Raw genomic sequence first — 17500 nt, 5'->3', positions numbered from 1 at the left:
AAAAAAAAAAAAAGCTCTTCACATGAAGAGTGTAACAAGAAAGGACAGAAGAGCCACCTTTCATTGTTTCATTGATTGGATATTTTCATAGTAACAAAAAATTTTATGGCAATAAAAAATACCAATATTTATTCTGAAGATAACAGTACTACCAGTAGCAGATACTAACTTCTTCCAATGTGATCTCTAGGAATAACCTGCAGTTCTGAACTATGCTTTAGAAGAGTAAGAGCATTTCCAGCAGTCCATGCAAAATTTATTCCTAGTCTGTCATTGGTAATAATTGCCCTTGTTGCTGCAAGAACTTTAAATTTTTCTGCGACAAACCTTCAAAACTGATGTGAAAGGTATACTTGCAGGAACACTGAGTACTCTGTATGGCAGCCCTGGGAATGACGTCAGGGTGATCTTAAAGGAAACCTTAGCGGAAGGGGATCTAGTCTAGACAGACACCCCATGCCTACCTTGATGCATAGCCCCACTTCCTCCATGGTGCTAGGTACTATTTACTGTTTGCCCCACTCAGGTCCATATCTCTCAAGAGAATTTTCTATAGTGGTTTCAATTAGGGGAGGACACACAGTCCTCTGAGAACATTAGGTTAGAGAAACTTTGGCAAAGCTCTTTGAATTGTAGGAATTCAAAAACAAGGATTAACAGAAAAACCTATAAAGACACTGAATATAATGCATACAGGCAGGCCAGCATTCTGGTGTAGTAGGTAAAGCCACTGCTGAACATACCAGAATCCAATATGGGCACCAATTTGAGACCCGGCTACTCCATTTCCCATCCAGCTCCCTGCTAATGTGCCTGGAAAAGCAATAGAAGATGGTCCAACTCCTTGGGCCTCTGCACTCACATGGGAAACCCGGAAGAAGCTCTGAGCTTCTGGCTTTGACCTGGCCCAGCCGTGGCCATTGCAGTCATTTGCAGAGCAAGCTAGTGGTGAAAGATCTCTCTCTCTCTGTATCTCTCTCTCTGTGTAATTTTGCCTTTCAAATAAATAAATCTTGAAAATAATGCATAAATTAAAAGATGGTTGATTCTACATGTTGCTAGAACCTTCTTCTCAGAAGATACTATAAAAATGAGGAAAAACAATGTTGAAATAATTAAGACTATTTGGTATATTTGTAAAAGTAGTGGTTTGATGAAAACATGAGAATCATAAAAGAATGATAAGATACAAAGAAGTCAAATTTTCTCTCAACTTTTCAAATGCCTTAAACTAGAAATGGTACAACAGGTTTACTGTTCACTTAAGTAGAGAAGTGGCAAATACAGACAATGTAGCTGTTACTATATTCCCCATGACATATGCAGAAATCATCAAAAATGGTAGAAGGCTGTGGTAGAGGCCTTTGCCTTTTAATTAAACTTATTTCTAACTGACATGATTGAAGTTGTGGTAGAGGCCTTCCCAAGGTCAGAAGAAAAAGGGAGGCATCTGTCCTGGGAATGAAATGTGATTGTTATCTGCTTGCCTATGAATGCTTCAACTGTAGTCTCTATCTGCTTGTAGGTAACCATTTCAGGTTCTGCTTGTTAGTAGAGCAATGATGTTAACCCTTGCCAGACAGCTTATGGCTCAGTTATGTGTGTGGGAAAAAAAAATCTTCAGTAAGTACCTTCCCATGTGCGGTATTGTATCAATCCTGTGTATCAATCCTGTGGCCACCATGTAACATTAGAATATCCAAACATATGTATGCAGGTAACCCAAGGGAGACAAAGAAGCTAAAACCATATTTAAGGGAAAACCTTTCTTTGTTCAGGGCTCAGGATTTTGGATAAAAAATTCCACCTGGGCCTTATGCCGGCATAATAAAAGACAACCTCCTGTTAAAAGGCCTGGTGTACACAAATCCTGCTACAGTTTACCTACATTAACATAATGTTCTCATTCATCCTCTCATAAGGCTAGCATAAATCTAATGCTATAGTCTACAGCCCATAGCTGTAACAAGAACAAGGGGAAAGGGGAGGAAATCTCAGACTAATGTTACATATATATACAAAACATCCTGTGTGAAATAGCCTCACCTGTCCACCCAAAAGATAGGCTAAGACTCCGGAAATGCAGCCAAGGCAAGACTTCATTAACAGTACTGCAAGATCCAGTGTTTGGTAGGTAGGCAGGCACACCCTGGGCAGTTAACAACAAGCTTATTTACTCTGTAACACACAGGTCCCTCCCCTAGTTCCTCATTGGCTGAGAACTACAGTGTTATAATTTTCCTGAGATTTGCTTCAGCTATTTCACCACTCCTAACATTCCGTTTGCCTAAAGTGCATGTAACCTGGATGTTATGCTAGCTAGCTGCTTGCAACTTTCCACACATCTACAAGCTGTTACGCTAGCTGTCTACTCACAAATACCTTACTTTGAAAATGAGCCAAATGTCTTTACTTCTCACACATCCTAAATTAAGTATCAGCAAATTGATGCACTAAGATATTAAAAAATTCCTGCTGGGGCCGGCGCTAGGGCACAGCGGGTTAACGCCCTGGCCTAAAGCGCCAGCATCCCATATGGGCGCCGGCTTGAGACCTGGCTGCTCCACTTCCGATCCAGCTCTCTATGACCTGCGAAAGCAGAAGATGGCCCAGGCCCTTGGGCCCCTGCACCTGCGTGGGAGACCCAAAGGAAGCTCCTGGCTCCTGGTTTCAGATCGGCATAGTTACGGGCATTGCAGCCAATTGTAGAGTAAACCAACGGATGAAAGACCACTCTCTCTCTCTGCCTCTCCTCTATATGTAACCGACTTTCAAATAAATAAATAAATCTTTAAAAAAAAAATTTCTGCCTATTTAAGTACTATTGAATGAATGAGAACATGGTTCAGGGGCCAGCACTGTGGCATAGTGGATTAAGCCTCCACCTGAGGTGCCAGCATTCCATACGTATGCCAGTTCGGGTCCTGACTGCTCCACTTCCAATCCAGCACCCTGTTAATGACCTGGGAAAGAAGTGGAAGATGGCCCAAGTGCTTGGGCCACTGCACTTGCATGGGAGACCTGGAAGAAGCTCCTGACTTCAGATCAGCCCAGCTCTGGCCGTTTTGGCCATTTGAGGAGTGAACCAGTGGACTGAAGACCTCTCTCTCTGTTTCTCCATCTGTCTGTCTGTAACTCTGCCTCTGAAATAAGTAAATCTAAAAAAAAAAAAAAAAAAAAAAGAAGATGGTTCCACATTTGAAAATCTATTGCTATAATTTATTACATTAGATTAAATGGGAAAATATTATTTGTTTAGATCTTCAAAAATTTTCTCATCTGATTTAGCACTCTTTGGATTATAACTCTTAAGAAGTAAGGAACAACAGAAACTTTTTTTCTCAAATACAGTGCCAACACAATACTTATTTTAGTCATGTACCAAAAAAGACTAGAATTCATTATATAGCATTTTTCTGTACAAGAGACAAATTTTAGGAAGAGACAAATTATGATTTTTATGGTTTATGTATATATCTAGAAAACCTAAAAATCAACCCCCAAACTACTAGAATATGTAAATTTAGTATGGTGGTTATACATTATATTAATATATATATCCAATAAACAATCAGAAAAATCTAACAACAATCATGGAGGTGGGGGAGTGAATGGCCTGATCTAGAGCCAAAAACATTAACAAGACGGTAAAGGAAAAAAGAGAATGGGAAATAAAAAGTAAACTGCAAGTGTGTTTTAAACAAATAATACCTAAATAAATCTTTCCACTGCATGGGAAAATGCTAAAGATATCAGTTCTTAACAACTGTCTGGGGGCCACAGTTGTTGCACAGCCCATTAAGCTGCTTCCCGAGACGCTGAAACCCCATATTCCCTAGGGCACAGGTTGGAGTTCCAGCTCCTCCACTTCCAATCCAGCTCCCTGCTAATGTGCCTGGGAAAACAGCAGATGGCCCAAGTACTTGGGCCCCTATCAACCCATGTGGGAGACACAAATGGAGTTCTAGGCTCCAGCATGACCCAGCCCTGGCTGCTGTAGCCACCTGGGGAGTGAACCATCAGATAGAAGATCCCTTTCTCTATAACTCTACCATATAAATGCATGAATGAGGGACCTGAGCTGTGGCGCAGCAGGTTAATGCCCTGGCCTGAAGCGCCAGCATCCCATATGGGCACCTGTTCTAGTCCCAGCAGCTCCTCTTCCGATCTAGCTCTCTGGTATGGCCTGGGACAGCAGTAGAAGTCCGTGGGCCCCTGTACCCACATGGGAAACCTGGAAGAAGCTCCTGGTTCCTGGCTTCAGATCAGTGCAGCTCTGGCTGTTGCAGCCAACTGCGAAGTGAACCAGTGAATGGGAGCCCTCTCTCTCCCTCTGCCTCTCCTCTCTCTGTATAACTCTGACTTTCAAATAAATAAATAAATCTTTAAAAAAATAAATGAATGAATGAATAAATAAATAAATGTAAAACAACTATTCAAATAGAAGTCCTAGGACACAAAGGAATTTAGTACATGATACAAGTATTATTGAAATCATTGGGGGAATATGGTGTTGGAACAGATAACAGACTATCAAAAAGAATTCATATTGTACTCCACAAAAATATATTCCATAATGCACTAGATAGCTATACGCAGCAATAAATTATGAAAGTATTAGAATATTGGAGAGTATTTTTCATTACCTTGGGGTAGCAAGGGCTTTTTTTTTTTAATGCCTTACTTTTTTATTTTTTATAATTTATTTTATTTTATTTATTTATTTTTTTGACAGGCAGAGTGGACAGTGAGAGAGAGAGACAGAGAGAAAGGTCTTCCTTTGCCGTTGGTTCACCCTCCAATGGCCGCCGCAGCCAGCACACCACGCTGATCTGATGGCAGGAGCCAGGTACCTCTCCTGGTCTCCCATGGGGTGCAGGGCCCAAGCACTTGGGCCATCCTCCACTGCACTCCCTGGCCACAGCAGAGAGCTGGCCTGGAAGAGGGGCAACCGGGACAGAATCCGGCGCCCCGACCGGGACTAGAACCCGGTGTGCCGGCGCCGCTAGGCGGAGGATTAGCCTAGTGAGCCGCGGCGCCGGCCTGCAAGGGCTTTCTAAACATGAAATCTCAAACTATGAAGGCAATTGACAGATTTGATGACAAACAAGAAGAATTGTATACAGAAAAGATACTGGTAAATGACAAATGACAACTAGGATAAAGAATTTATAATATACATGATTGATAAAGTGTAATATCCTTACTTTATGCCATTAAAAAATGAAAGACCAACCACAGAAATATTTGGAGTAAGCTCCTGGGTTCCACATCTGTGGATTCCAACTTCAGATAGAAAAAAAATTCCAGAAATTTCCAAAAAGCAAACAGAGGGGCTGGCACTGTGGCATAGTGGGTTAAAGCCCCAACCTGCAAAGCCAGCACTTGAGACCTGGCTGCTCCACTTCCATTCCAGCTCTCTGATAATGCACCTGGGAAAGCAGCAGAGGATGGCCCAAGTCCCTGGGCCCCTGTACCCATATGGGAGACCTGGAAGAAACTCCTGGCTTCAGATCAGCAGCTCCAGCCATTATGGCCATTTGGAGAGTCTAGAAAAACACATCTAAGTATTCATAAATTATCTCTGGATAGCCCAACTTTGAAAGACGAACTTTCAATTTTTATTATCTAAACCTTTATAACATTTGAAAAATTTAAGGCAAGCATATATTATTTTATAATTAACATGGCCAACAATAACAAAATTCTTCCAGTTTCTTTTAATGGCCTTACCTGTAAAGCTTTTTCCTTCTCATTTGTCAGTTCCTGAGAATGCTTATTTGTCAACGCTGCTGTGTGTGATGTCCATTCATTCCGTAGCTTATCTAATTCTTGAATTTTTTCTGATAATGTCTATGTTAGAGTTCAGTACAAAATATTAACATAGTACCTGAATATGTTCAGATTAGAACACAGTAATATTTACAAGGATATTAAAGAAAATGAAATTAAGTTTTCTAAGACGTACTCAAAGTCCTTTTACACAGACTTTTTGAATGTGATGAAATCAAGATTCTAATAAAAGCAATTCTTCACAGGTCAAGCTTATCTTTAAGATTTTAATTAAATTTGGCTTTTTGCCACCCAATCCTTTCCTCTGACATCAATATGTAAAGTAACCCAGTGCTGAATAGGTCAGTCCTAAGGAGTGTTCACTTACACATGAAACCTAGTACAACCATCACAAAGAGAGATGTTGTGCAGAGGTATTTTCTACCTGAATTCATGTAGCATATCAGATACTGTGACTCTCAATTTTAAGGACCCAGAGGTAAAAAATGTAGCTATGACTAAAATGATTCTAAGGCCATCAGAGGAATTAACGCTAACATTAACAGAAGAAAGGAAGAGTAGGGTTTACAGGATAGGAACCGAAAAGCTACTTCAGGCAAGAGAAATGAGGTAAATAAGAGAGATAGGAATGCGCATTTGGCCCAGAGGTTAAGATGCCTGTGTTTCATATCCGGTTCAGTATTGATCCTGCCTTCAGCCAGCTACCAACGCAGACCCTAGGAGGCAGTGGTTCCTGCCCCCAGCATGGGAGACCTAGACTGAGTTCTTGGCTCCCAGATTTGGCCCCAGGTCCAGGACTACTGCAGGCATTTGATAAGAGAACAAGTAAATGGAGCTCTCTGACTTGCCTGCTTTCCTTCTTTCCCTCCTCCTCCTTCCTTCCCTTCTCTCTCCCCATAAGGAATAAATAATTTTAAATTAAATAAAAGTGAATATGACAGATAGTATCTATACATGATCCTATTGATAGAATGTGTCATATATAAGTGATGACAGAAATGTTTGGATAGAATAAAATATCTAAAACAGAAAGCTACAGATAAAGAAAATAAATGTGGCAAATAGGAGAGAGAATTCAAAGGTAACAAGCTTTAAAAGAAAATACACAAAGGCTTGGACTTGATTCAAGAAGAAACTCAGAACCAAAGCCTAGATGACTTACAAAGACAAAACAAATTTGAATTACCTTTTGCGTTAAGTTCAGTTGCCTAGTAACATCCTCTAGTGATTGCGTCAATGATATTTTTTCTTCCTATTTATAAAAATAATGAAATTATGCAGTATACAATTTAATTTAGTCACTGGTAACCATGCTACCCAAACAGTAGCAAAGTACTGCATCAACATCATCCTGGGAGCTTCTTAGAAACACAGACTCTTAGTCTCCATTTAGTTCTTCTAAATGAGAATCTGTACTTTAAAAAGTCGCCCAGATGATTTGTGTACCACTAAAGTGAGATGTACTAGTATTAGCATTTAACCAAAAAGATTTCCTAAAAGCTCTTTAGCAGCATCCCTATGTCATTTCCTAATGTCATACTCTTTTTATAGCACTTGATTTTCAAGAAACTTTATATACTTTATCTCATTTAAGATGAGCTAGAAAGGGTAGATATTTTCATAAAAATCTATCTACCAGCTGATGAAACCATGACACAAGAGTTCAGATGGCCTGTCTTACATCACAGGAAATTGGTAAAAACCTGGGACCTAAGTTTCTGAATTTCCTGGTCTAGTTCTATACTCATACCTCCACTAAATCATAAACAGCAAAATAAAATTAATTTTATGTTACAAAAAGCTTTATGGGACAGGCTTGGGAACACCCACATCTCACATCAGAGTGCTGGTTCAATTCCCAGCTCTTTCTCTTCTGATCTAGCTTCCTGGTAATGCAGGCTCCTGCCTTCAACTTAGCCCAGCCCTGGTTGTTGCTGACATGTGGGGAGGGAACCAGCAGAAGAAAGACCTCTATCTCTCTCTCTCATTTTGCCTTTCAAGATAAAAATTATTAAGGTGCCAGCACTGTAGCATAGCAGGTTAAGCCACTGCCTGCAACTCCTACAGGCACCGGATCAAGTACCAATTGCTCCACTTTTGATACAATTCCCTGCTAATGCCTGGAAAAAGCAGCAAAAGATGGCTCAAGTGCTTGGGCCCCTGCACCTGGCATCGGCCTGGCCCAGCTCCAGCAATCGCAGCCATTTGGGGAGTGAACCAGAGGATGGAAGACATCTCTCTCTCTCTTCCCTTCTCTCTCTGTAATTCTGCCTTTCAAATAAACAAATAAATATTTTAAAAATAATAAATTTAAAAGAACATTCAGGAGCTCTTAAAACAACTTATAGCAATTTGATTCAGGAAAAAATAATGGTACTATAGGTCTTCAGTGATTCATCATAGAACTTTGGTACCTAATTTAAAAGAACAACTTAAATTTAAATCTTACCTTGCTACATTTTAAACAGCTTGCTAAAAATTTCTTTATCTCCACATCATTTCCAGGTAAAAGTTTTAGTGAGAGGTGTGTAAGATGCTTAAAAGGATTTGTCTCTACCACATTTAAAAATACAGGTGAGTTATCCAGATTAGCTGCTGGAGAAACTAACTGTAGCAAAAACCTTTAAAAAGAAAATGTCACAGTTTAACTCATGAGTAGTGAAACTCTCCCACTGAATCATAAGCTCCTCCACATAGAAAGACCAGGAATGAGAGTATACTGAAATCAGAGGCCAATATGATAGGGCTTTCAAACATATAAAAAAAATGGGCAACAACAACAACAAAAAAACAGATGGATCAAAGGCAGTACATATATTAAGGTTCATAAGTTCATAATGAGAGGCAGTTCAAAGAGAAAATAAAAACAAAAACTGAGGGTTATTGGGCACAGGAGGTTGAGTCACCGCTTCAGATTCCCACATCCATATCAGAGAGCCTGGTCTGTGTCCTGGCTACGCCACTTCCAGCGCAGCTTCCTGCTGGTGCACAGCCCGTGAGACAGTGGATGATGGCTGCAGTGCTTGGGTCCCTGCCACCCACACGGGAAACCCACATGGAGCTGCAGGTTCCTGACTTCGATTAGGCCCAGCCCTGGCCTTTCTGGCCGTTTCGGGTGTGAACCAGCAATGCAAGATCACATTCTCTGCCTCTCTCTCTCTCTAATTCAACCTTTCACATACAGTAAGAAAATCTTTAAAAGAAAGATTTTGTAAATGCAGTGCTCTGACGGGACTTACCTTGGAATTTCTTTGGCATGTTCTTGAGCACACTGCTGAAGGAGATCTATAAATTTTTGTGGGAAAGCTAAGAAGTCCACCAGAAGCCCTTGCTGGAATTTTAAACTACACAAAAGACAGGAAAAGAAAATATTTAATTATAATTAGCATTCTGAAAGATCCTTTTATTTACTAAACACTCATTGTAGTCAAGAACAAAGATAGAGGACTTTTTTAAAAATAAATTCAATCATATATTTTAAAATTATTTATTTTCATTTTATTGAAAAGACAGAGAGTCAAACAGATCTTCTGCCCACTGGTTCACTTCCCAAATACGACACACAGGGGTGAGTCAGAATGAAGACAGAGGCTAGAACTCAATCCAGGTCTCCCACATGTGTGGCAGAGACCCAAGCACTTCTGCCATCATCTGCCGCCTCCCAGGCTTCACATTAGCAGGAAACTGGATCAGAAGTGAAGCAGCCAGGACTCAAACCAGGCACTCTCTTCTGTAATGTGGGCTTCCCAAGCAGTGACTTAACTGCTTATGCAAAATGCTTGCCCCGATGTTTGTTTTTACTTATCTATTTAAAAAGTGGACAGAAAGAGGAGAGAGACAAATACAGGGGTCTCATCGCTGCTTCACTACCCCGTGCTTTCATTGGGCTAAAGCCAGGAGCCTGGAACTCAATCCACGTCTCCCTACATGGATGGCAGGAACCCAATTACTTCTATCACCACCGCCTCCCAGGTCTACATAACCGGGAAGCTGGATCAGGAGTCAGAGTCAGAACTCAAACCCACCTGCCACAATCTGGGACATAGGCATCCTAATGGGCATCTTATCAGCTGGTCCAAACGCCTACCCGGGGAACCCTAATTTTGATAGAATTTATTCAATGGGAGAAAAAAGGTCAATAAATTTAGCTAAAGCTGCAAATTTCTGGGCTGTTTTGAAAACCTTGATAGAACATACTCCATTTATTTTCAGACACATCCTAAATAATTACAGTACAAATAGTCTAGTATTCCCAAAATAATTAAATGAACCTAGTAGGAACCTAATAGGTACGGTTTTCAAAGAGTACAATATCATCATTTAAAAATCTTAGGAATTTATTCCTAAATAAATATGGGAATGGAAAAAATTTTAGTTACCTTTGAAAATCTTCCTCGGATATAATAAGATTATACAGAAAAAATGGATCCGTGTCATCAGTCAGACGGATAACTAAATCCTAAAAAAAAGATTGTTGTTTCTTAATGTTTGCAATAAATTTGGCTGGTGATTTCTTCCTTCTTGGAAGTAAGAATCCAATATCATCAATGTATCACAATTATACTTCTGATAGCTTTGTTTTCTGTTGCTGCTGGTTTTTTACTAGTCTTTAGAGAGTTAGACTCTTTAATAAGGGTAGATATTCTGCTCCCTGAGAGCCACTGGGTGCTGAGGGTATTCTGTAAAAGTTAACTAAATGTTAAGAGTTAAAAGTGTAGGATTATCATCCTATCAGTTAACTGTAAGGAAATTTAGACCCAGTCCTTGCTGCCCTATGACACCATGACCAAGATGATCTTTAGCACTGAACATACTACATACAATTATATTTTCAATATCTCTCAAAATAACTGGGTATGCACTTGAAGACTGCTAAATGTTATCAGTAGAAATGACAATCATCTATCCTAGAAAAATCAGGAGCTTTTGTCTCTCAGGCAGAGGACAAGGGTATCAGATGACTGGTTGCCAGGGTTTCTTCCTAAAGATCTATTTTCTCCTACTCCAGGTGGCTGCTGACGTGGAACTCCATCTGTTTTCAATTTCTAATGAAGGGGGTTCCTTTCATAAAGACCACTTTCCAAGCTGTTAAATTTATAGTGTGGCAGATTGCTACAGCAGCTAAAGTTGGCAGAAAAGTATACCAAAATTATGTACTTTAGAGAACATTGGTGCAAGGAAAACAGGGCAGAGCTATGACATGATGGCGAGTTAATAAAGCACTAAGCACTCAGGTTAAGAGCAGTTTGAAACAAAATCTATTCCATAGCTACCGGAGATCTGCTAGAGTCCAAGAAAAACCAAAACCACTCAGCCAGCATGTCAGAAGTATACTACATAATCTCTACCTTTGAAAAGTATCAATTGCCTCAGGATGCCCTGTTTTTTAAGCACCTCTGTTTTAACACTTCTCAGGATTCACCCTAACAGGCCACATAAAAAACAAAAACAAAAACAAAAACTGAAGCTACTAACACGGTGAGGTCACTGAATGTGCTCAGGGAAAGCTATTACACAGATAAAACAGATGCTATATTTCTCAGCCCTCTATTCTATGTCCATAGTTCTGTTGATGACTCGCATTTCTGAGATATGGGATTTATGCTGTAAATGCGTCCTCAAACTAAAAAACACATATCCTCCCTGCAGTACATTATTCTGTTCTCACATTTACTCCATGTAATGCCATTTTTATAGCGCAGCAATATATATTCTACAACTTTGTAAGTCTGCTGGGCAAATCTAAGGAGACTGTCACTCCAACTGCCAATGCATTTAGTATGTTTTAGAAATATGCAGCATAATTATCTTCAGTTGTTAGCTACGTCACTGTACCACCCTACCTTTGTAGGGTGGCCCAAACTGGCCCAAAATTAACAGGCAAGAAAGGTTTAAAAAAATTTCTTAAATTAAAATTGTCTATAGTGCACAAAAATTATCATATTTCAGAAAAGAAATAAATACCAACCTTTCTGTGAACTGGATTAGAAACTGATTGTAGTTCAATGCTGACTCTAACACTTACTCTCCTGTGTGAAAAAGACACGCCCAATCATCAGAAACATTCACATGAAATGAGTTACCACCACCACTTTCATTAACTGAAGTTTTAGTCTTTTTTTTTTTTTTGAAGATTTATTTCATTTATTTGAAAGACAGAGTTACAAAAAGAGGTACAGGCAGAGAGAGAGGTCTTCCATCTGCTGGTTCACTCCCCAGATGGCCGCAATGGCCGGAGCTGTGCCAATCTGAAGCCAGGAGCCAGGAGCTTCTTCTGGGTCTCCCATGTGGGTGCAGGGGCCCAAAGAACAGGCGCCCATATGGGATGCTGGCACTGCAGGAGGAGGATTAACCTACTGCGCCACAGCGTCAGCCCCAAGTTTTAAACCATAAGATTTTCCAGAGATGTTTTCTAACTAATGAACATACTTTTGGAAAGCACACTGTATTTGAAGTTTAAATTCTTGTTTTACTAGTTTCAAGTCTAATGCTGAATATTTCTCACCTATAAAATGAGGATCCTGTGAGGATTAAATAAGAAAATGTGGAGTGCCTCATAGTAGGTTGGTATATAAGTATAACCTCACTTCCCTGATTCTAAAACAGTATCTATTATTAAAAAACAAGCCATTGATTTAGTAACAACTTTTCACATTAAAAAAAAAGGATCATTTCAAATGATCAAATTAGTTTATGAGAGATTCCATTTTAAAAACTTAAATGAATTAGAATGTTTAGGATTAAGGACATTAAAAAGCACATCCCTACCTTTATACACATAGAAATTATTTTTTCAGATCCACAAACCAAATCTGCTCAATATCATTTTATTTTTAAAGATTTATTTATTTTACTTGAAAGTCAGAGTTACACAGAGGAGAGGCAGAGAGAGATGTTTTCCATCTGCTGGTTCACTCCCCAATTGGCCGCAACAGCCAGAGCTGCACCGATCCAAAGCAAGGAGCTTCTTCCGGGTCTCCCACGTGGGTGCAGGGGCCCAAGGGCTTGGGCCACCTTCTATCGCTTTCCCAGGCCATACCAGAGAGCTGGACAGGAAGTGGAGCAGCCGGGACTCGAACCGGCACCCACAAGGGAAGCCGGCACTGCAAGCGGTGGCTTTACCCGCTACGCCACAGCACTGGCACCTCAATATCTTCTTTATGCAATGTATCTATGAAGGTATTGTCAACAAATTTATTATCATGTATCTTATCACTAAGTAATTCTAAGTCTCTCTCTCTCACACTAACTCTGCCTGTCCAAAAAAAAAGTGGATACTATTTCTTTTACAGAGGTTCGAAGAACCTAAGTCTCACAGAGTTACATACCTGTTTAAGGTCATCATTCAGAGCCTAAATTAGAACTTAGATCTCTCACACTACACCATCCAATAAATGAATAAAAGTAATTTCAATGTAGGCATTTGAAGCCCTTATATGAAGGGATTTAAGATATATCTTCAAGATTATGAAAAAAAGAAGAAGTTGAGGCAGAGGGAACAGCAGGAGTAAAAGTAAGGATCAGAAAAGTATCAGGTGCATTCACAGTCTAAGAATTTTTATGTGACTAAAATACTGGAGAGTAGCTCAGGAAAAAAAAACCTGAGAAAGCAGGTTATTACTAATTATGGCTTCAAAACTTTGCATCACTTTCCTCAAGCTAGAGTTCCTTAACCATTAACACAGTCCTCAACTGAATGTCCTGCTTGTCAGATTTTAGTTCTTACATTGTATCATGCATTCATCAGACCTTATTAGTAGCTAAAGTTCAGCAAATGCTTATTATGCTCTAAGCACTGTTCTAAGCACTTTACATGTATTAAGTAATTTCATCCTCATAAGCCCATGAGGTAGGTACTATTATTATCATCAACTTAGAGATGAAGTTAATTACACAAGATCAAGAAGCGGTAAAACTTGGATTTAAACCCAGGCAATCTAGCCCCAGAGCCTTAATTCTTAACCTGTGCTATGATATCCTTCAAGGAAAATCTTTTCACTTCCCCTATTAAAGTCTGAGTTCCTTGAAGGCCAAAATAATAACTTGTTATTGTTACTGTTAGGGGGAGAGAAGGGCCAAGTTTTATATCCTCAGCACATGGAATAGTTCCTGGTTCCCGGTACATTTAGGCACCTGTGAACATTTGTTTGCTGAATTGTCCTTGAATAACTGAGTCTCAGTTGTTCTTCCCATAGGTCAGAGGTGAGCAAATTATTCTGTAAAGGGCCAGACAATAACTACTTCAGACTCTGCAGGCCATGAGGTGCCTGTCACTGACGATTATTCCATCGCTGCTCTTACTGAGCAGAAGCAACCACAGACAATTCATAAATAAGCTTGGCTCTGTTCCAGCGAGACTTTATTTACAAAGCAAAAACAGCAGGCTATTTGGCCCACAGGTTCCAGTTTGGCGACCCCTGCCACAGCTGAAAGGAATACAAGGATACTACAAAAACTTTGTGGAAAACTGAAATTCAAAGGTAAGTTTACTTTTTGGTGCAAAGATATCTTGACATCCATGCATATAAGGGATGTTCAAAAAGTTCACAGAAAGGTATATGATGAAAAAAACTATGCATCACAAAAACATTTTTGTGTATCTTTTAATTCCATTTTTCCATGAACTTTTTAAAGGACTATTGTACAAAAAAGGTTCCTAAACAGGCAGAGCAAAAGGGTTGTGCTTTCAGATTAACTGTCATCACACAGCAATGGAGCAGCACTAAGAGATTCAATACTGGAGTCAGAAGTAATACCCCCCTTTCTTTTCTTTTATTTGTATAATCATTCTAGAACAGTGTTGCCCAATAGAGACACAATGCAGAATACAAATGTGAGCCATGTGTATGGTAATAAATTACCTAAAAGTCACATTAAAAAAGTTTAAAGTGAAAATTAATTTTAATACTATTTAATTAAACTCCAAAAGAGTGCCATTTTAACTCATTAACAATATAAAATTTTTATATTCTTCTTTTATAGCAAGTCTTCAAAATCTATGGTGCATTTTACACTTCCAGCACATCCATCTGGATCAGGTCCATTGCAAAATGTCCCATAACCAACCACATGCGGTTAATAGCTACCACACTGGACAGCACAAAACAATATACGACTAAAATAACCTACAGATTTCCATATGCAGCAGCTGATCTTGGTATCATCTCCAATCTGGCTTGCCCAGTGGTTATGGATCTAATTCTAAGCTATAAACTAATTTCACATTACTAACAACTTAATATATCAATGCCATCTCTTTTTTTATGTTGCATTTCCACACCATTTAGTTTTTACTTACATTTTCACACTCGAACTTCATTACAACTATGTGGATGGGCGTATTGGTATATCAGTTTCACAAATGAAGAGAGTTAACACTCTGAGAAGCTGAGAGTACTAGTGGCTGAACATCCTGGGAGGAGGGGCAATTAAGCCTCCCACCCTCAAGTCAAATCTCTTTTTTGAAGCCCAAATATCATCACCGCCTTACTCCTAGTGGCAATTCTACATTTATGGCGACACAAGCCTTTTTTTCCTCCATGAGACTGTAAAACTCAAGAAAAGGCCTTTTTCCTGGCCATCCTCAGTGCCCGGTAAGGTTTCGGTATTTCCTCAATGAAATAATAAAGTTTCTAATTTTCTCACTGCTGTCGGTTGAACGTTATTTTTATGTTTAAGTAACATGTGAACAGCTCAAAGTGCACCAACAAAATTACATTTTTTTAGCTGTACCTTAAAAATTAGCTCCCAACATATTTCCAAGGAAAATGCGGGAAAGGCTGGGAGCCAGGCCTCGGTTCTGGTGCTGGCCCTGCCATGAACTCCCTCGGGCCTACTGAATCTTTCTGGGTTGGAGCGCTTATTTGTCAAAAAGGAGTAGGGATATCATCTCCACGATTCCCAGCAGAGCGGGGATTTTTTGATATTAACCTGGTGTGAGTCGGTTTCCCATATCCCCACACCCTTGGCGTCCCCCCTGCAACGGCCAACTCGGTGCGAGAGGTAACCCCTGGGTCCCAGCTGGGTTCCCTCTGAGCGCCCCCGGGGGCCGGCGAGACACCCAGCCTCAGGCCGGTGCCCACCGGCCAGGGCCGCCATCTTTCCCCACTGGCCCGACCACAACCGTCACCCGCGGGCACTGGCTGGCGCCGACCTCACCTCTCCTCGCAGTCTTTGCATTTCACCAGCAACGGAACCAGCTGCTGGAAGAGAACTTGGCTCATATTGGACCGCAGCCCCGGCCGATGCGCGGAAAAGTCCAAGAGGCCCTGCCCTCGGTACTAGCCCGAAAGGCGTCCGGGTTCTGATTAGAGTAGTTTGAGTTTGGCGCTCCGAAGCGGCGGAGTAGGCGGGGAAAGAGAAACAGGAGAGGCGTAAGAAGTTTGGACCTCGTCAGCCACCATCAGCTTCTTCCGGTTTTGGAGCCTGGGAAGAGCTGTTTCGGAAGTTCCGGGCATTAGCCTATGTGGCGGGACGTGAGGCCACCATGTTTGTTAAGGGAAGGGGACGCGGAGGAAGCTGACAAGTTTCCCTCTCGTCACTCTATGCTCGCCACCTGAAGCGGGTCCTGGATTATGGCGGCTTCTGCGCCCACCCCGCCGGCGACTGGTTTTCCAGCGGAAGGTAGATGCGGTTACTTTGTGGAAAAGAAGAAGCGGTTCTGCAGGATGGTGGTGGCCGCCGGGAAAAGGTTCTGTGGCGAACACGCCGGAGCCGCGGAGGTCTGGTATCGCCCTACTCTCCCGAGATTCGGAAATAAGTTTCTCTGTCCCGTCGGTGCTGGAACCCCGCCCCTCCCCTCTTTGACAGGTTTCTGCTTCTGTGCCCTGGATTCTCCACCGTTTGTTTTAAATGAACGCAGTTCTCACCCTGCGGAGCAGTGATGAGCAGTGTGTTCTGTTCTTTCAGTAAATGAAAGGCTAGCCGTGGTCCGTTTACCTCGATCCTAAATCGTGCTAATGCTAGATTTTAATTTTACTCCTTGCACTCTGCACCCCTCTGCTGTCCTAATGGGAAATGATAGTTGAGAAAAAGTAGTGATGGAAGTCCCGAGAACACTGATCTAAGCATTGTTTCGTGGACAGTAGCCACTTTTCATGAATGCGGTTGAGGATCTTTAAAAATGTATTTACATTTAAAATCCTTAGAAAGCGATTTATGACTAGTTTGCTTACATGCTGAAGGAAAAAATTTTAAATGTATAAGAACTGTCCTTTTAGAATAGAAAAATGTAGAATTTTGTGTGATAATACTGTTATAATTGTGCTATGGAACAATTCTGTATCACTTTAGAAGATACACATACATATATGTGATAAGAAAGTAAGAGTAGGTGCTGAAAGAAAGAGCATAACTGATAAGATTAGAAAGAATAAACCAGATAGACCAGCATCTGGTTCATGCCTTTAATATAATTTGTGTTCCTTTCTTAGTTTATGCTTCTAGTAATATCCCGTGTCAGTCTGTCTCCTGGACCCCTTCCCCTGCTACTGTCCGTCATAGCCATGACTTACTTCCTATTTTAGTTTGACTGATATTTACCTAGAGTGAAGCATACTGAAACAAGCACCTTCGTGTTTTGGAGTTTGAGAGAGCGGCTTATTGCAGGAACTCTGAAATATACCCAGATGTATTCGTTGGTTTTGAGGGAACAGCAAACATTCCTTTGTTGAAGAATGAGATTCTTGATTGTAAGAGTTTGTTCCAC

General features: G+C 40.6%; 2 protein-coding genes and 1 pseudogene across 6 annotated transcripts in view; 1 reads left to right on the top strand and 2 right to left on the bottom strand.

The window, feature by feature from the left end:
• The window catches only part of SASS6 (SAS-6 centriolar assembly protein), a 41829-nt gene extending 25738 nt beyond the window's left edge, over positions 1-16091 (bottom strand). Inside the window, exons 1-7 of the mRNA XM_002715837.6 lie at positions 15952-16091; positions 11762-11822; positions 10173-10252; positions 9033-9137; positions 8243-8414; positions 6980-7045; positions 5734-5853 (exon numbers count right to left, since the gene is read on the bottom strand). Coding sequence (XP_002715883.1) covers positions 5734-5853; positions 6980-7045; positions 8243-8414; positions 9033-9137; positions 10173-10252; positions 11762-11822; positions 15952-16016 — 669 coding nt within the window. The 5' untranslated portion in view covers positions 16017-16091. The remainder of the gene's footprint in view (positions 1-5733; positions 5854-6979; positions 7046-8242; positions 8415-9032; positions 9138-10172; positions 10253-11761; positions 11823-15951) is intronic.
• LOC103350222 (ubiquitin-fold modifier 1 pseudogene) lies at positions 165-3830 on the bottom strand (annotated as a pseudogene).
• Positions 16092-16367: 276 nt separating the features above from the next.
• Positions 16368-17500, top strand: part of TRMT13 (tRNA methyltransferase 13) — a 30570-nt gene continuing 29437 nt past the window's right edge. For all 5 annotated transcript variants that reach the window (XR_016210869.1, XR_011390552.2, XM_089300296.1 and 2 more), the window contains exon 1: positions 16368-16514. Coding sequence is in view for 3 of the 5 variants with exons in the window: in XM_089300296.1 (XP_089156422.1) it covers positions 16368-16514 (147 nt within the window). In the remaining 2 variants the exon portion in view is untranslated. The remainder of the gene's footprint in view (positions 16515-17500) is intronic.

Source organism: Oryctolagus cuniculus, chromosome 7 (assembly GCF_051225735.1).
Source record: "Oryctolagus cuniculus isolate XC-2025 breed Fujian yellow rabbit chromosome 7, ASM5122573v1, whole genome shotgun sequence".
In the NCBI taxonomy this organism is placed as follows: Eukaryota; Metazoa; Chordata; class Mammalia; order Lagomorpha; family Leporidae; genus Oryctolagus; species Oryctolagus cuniculus.
The sequence above is the reverse complement of the archived record's forward strand: the minus strand, read 5'-3'. Positions and strand labels throughout refer to the sequence as shown.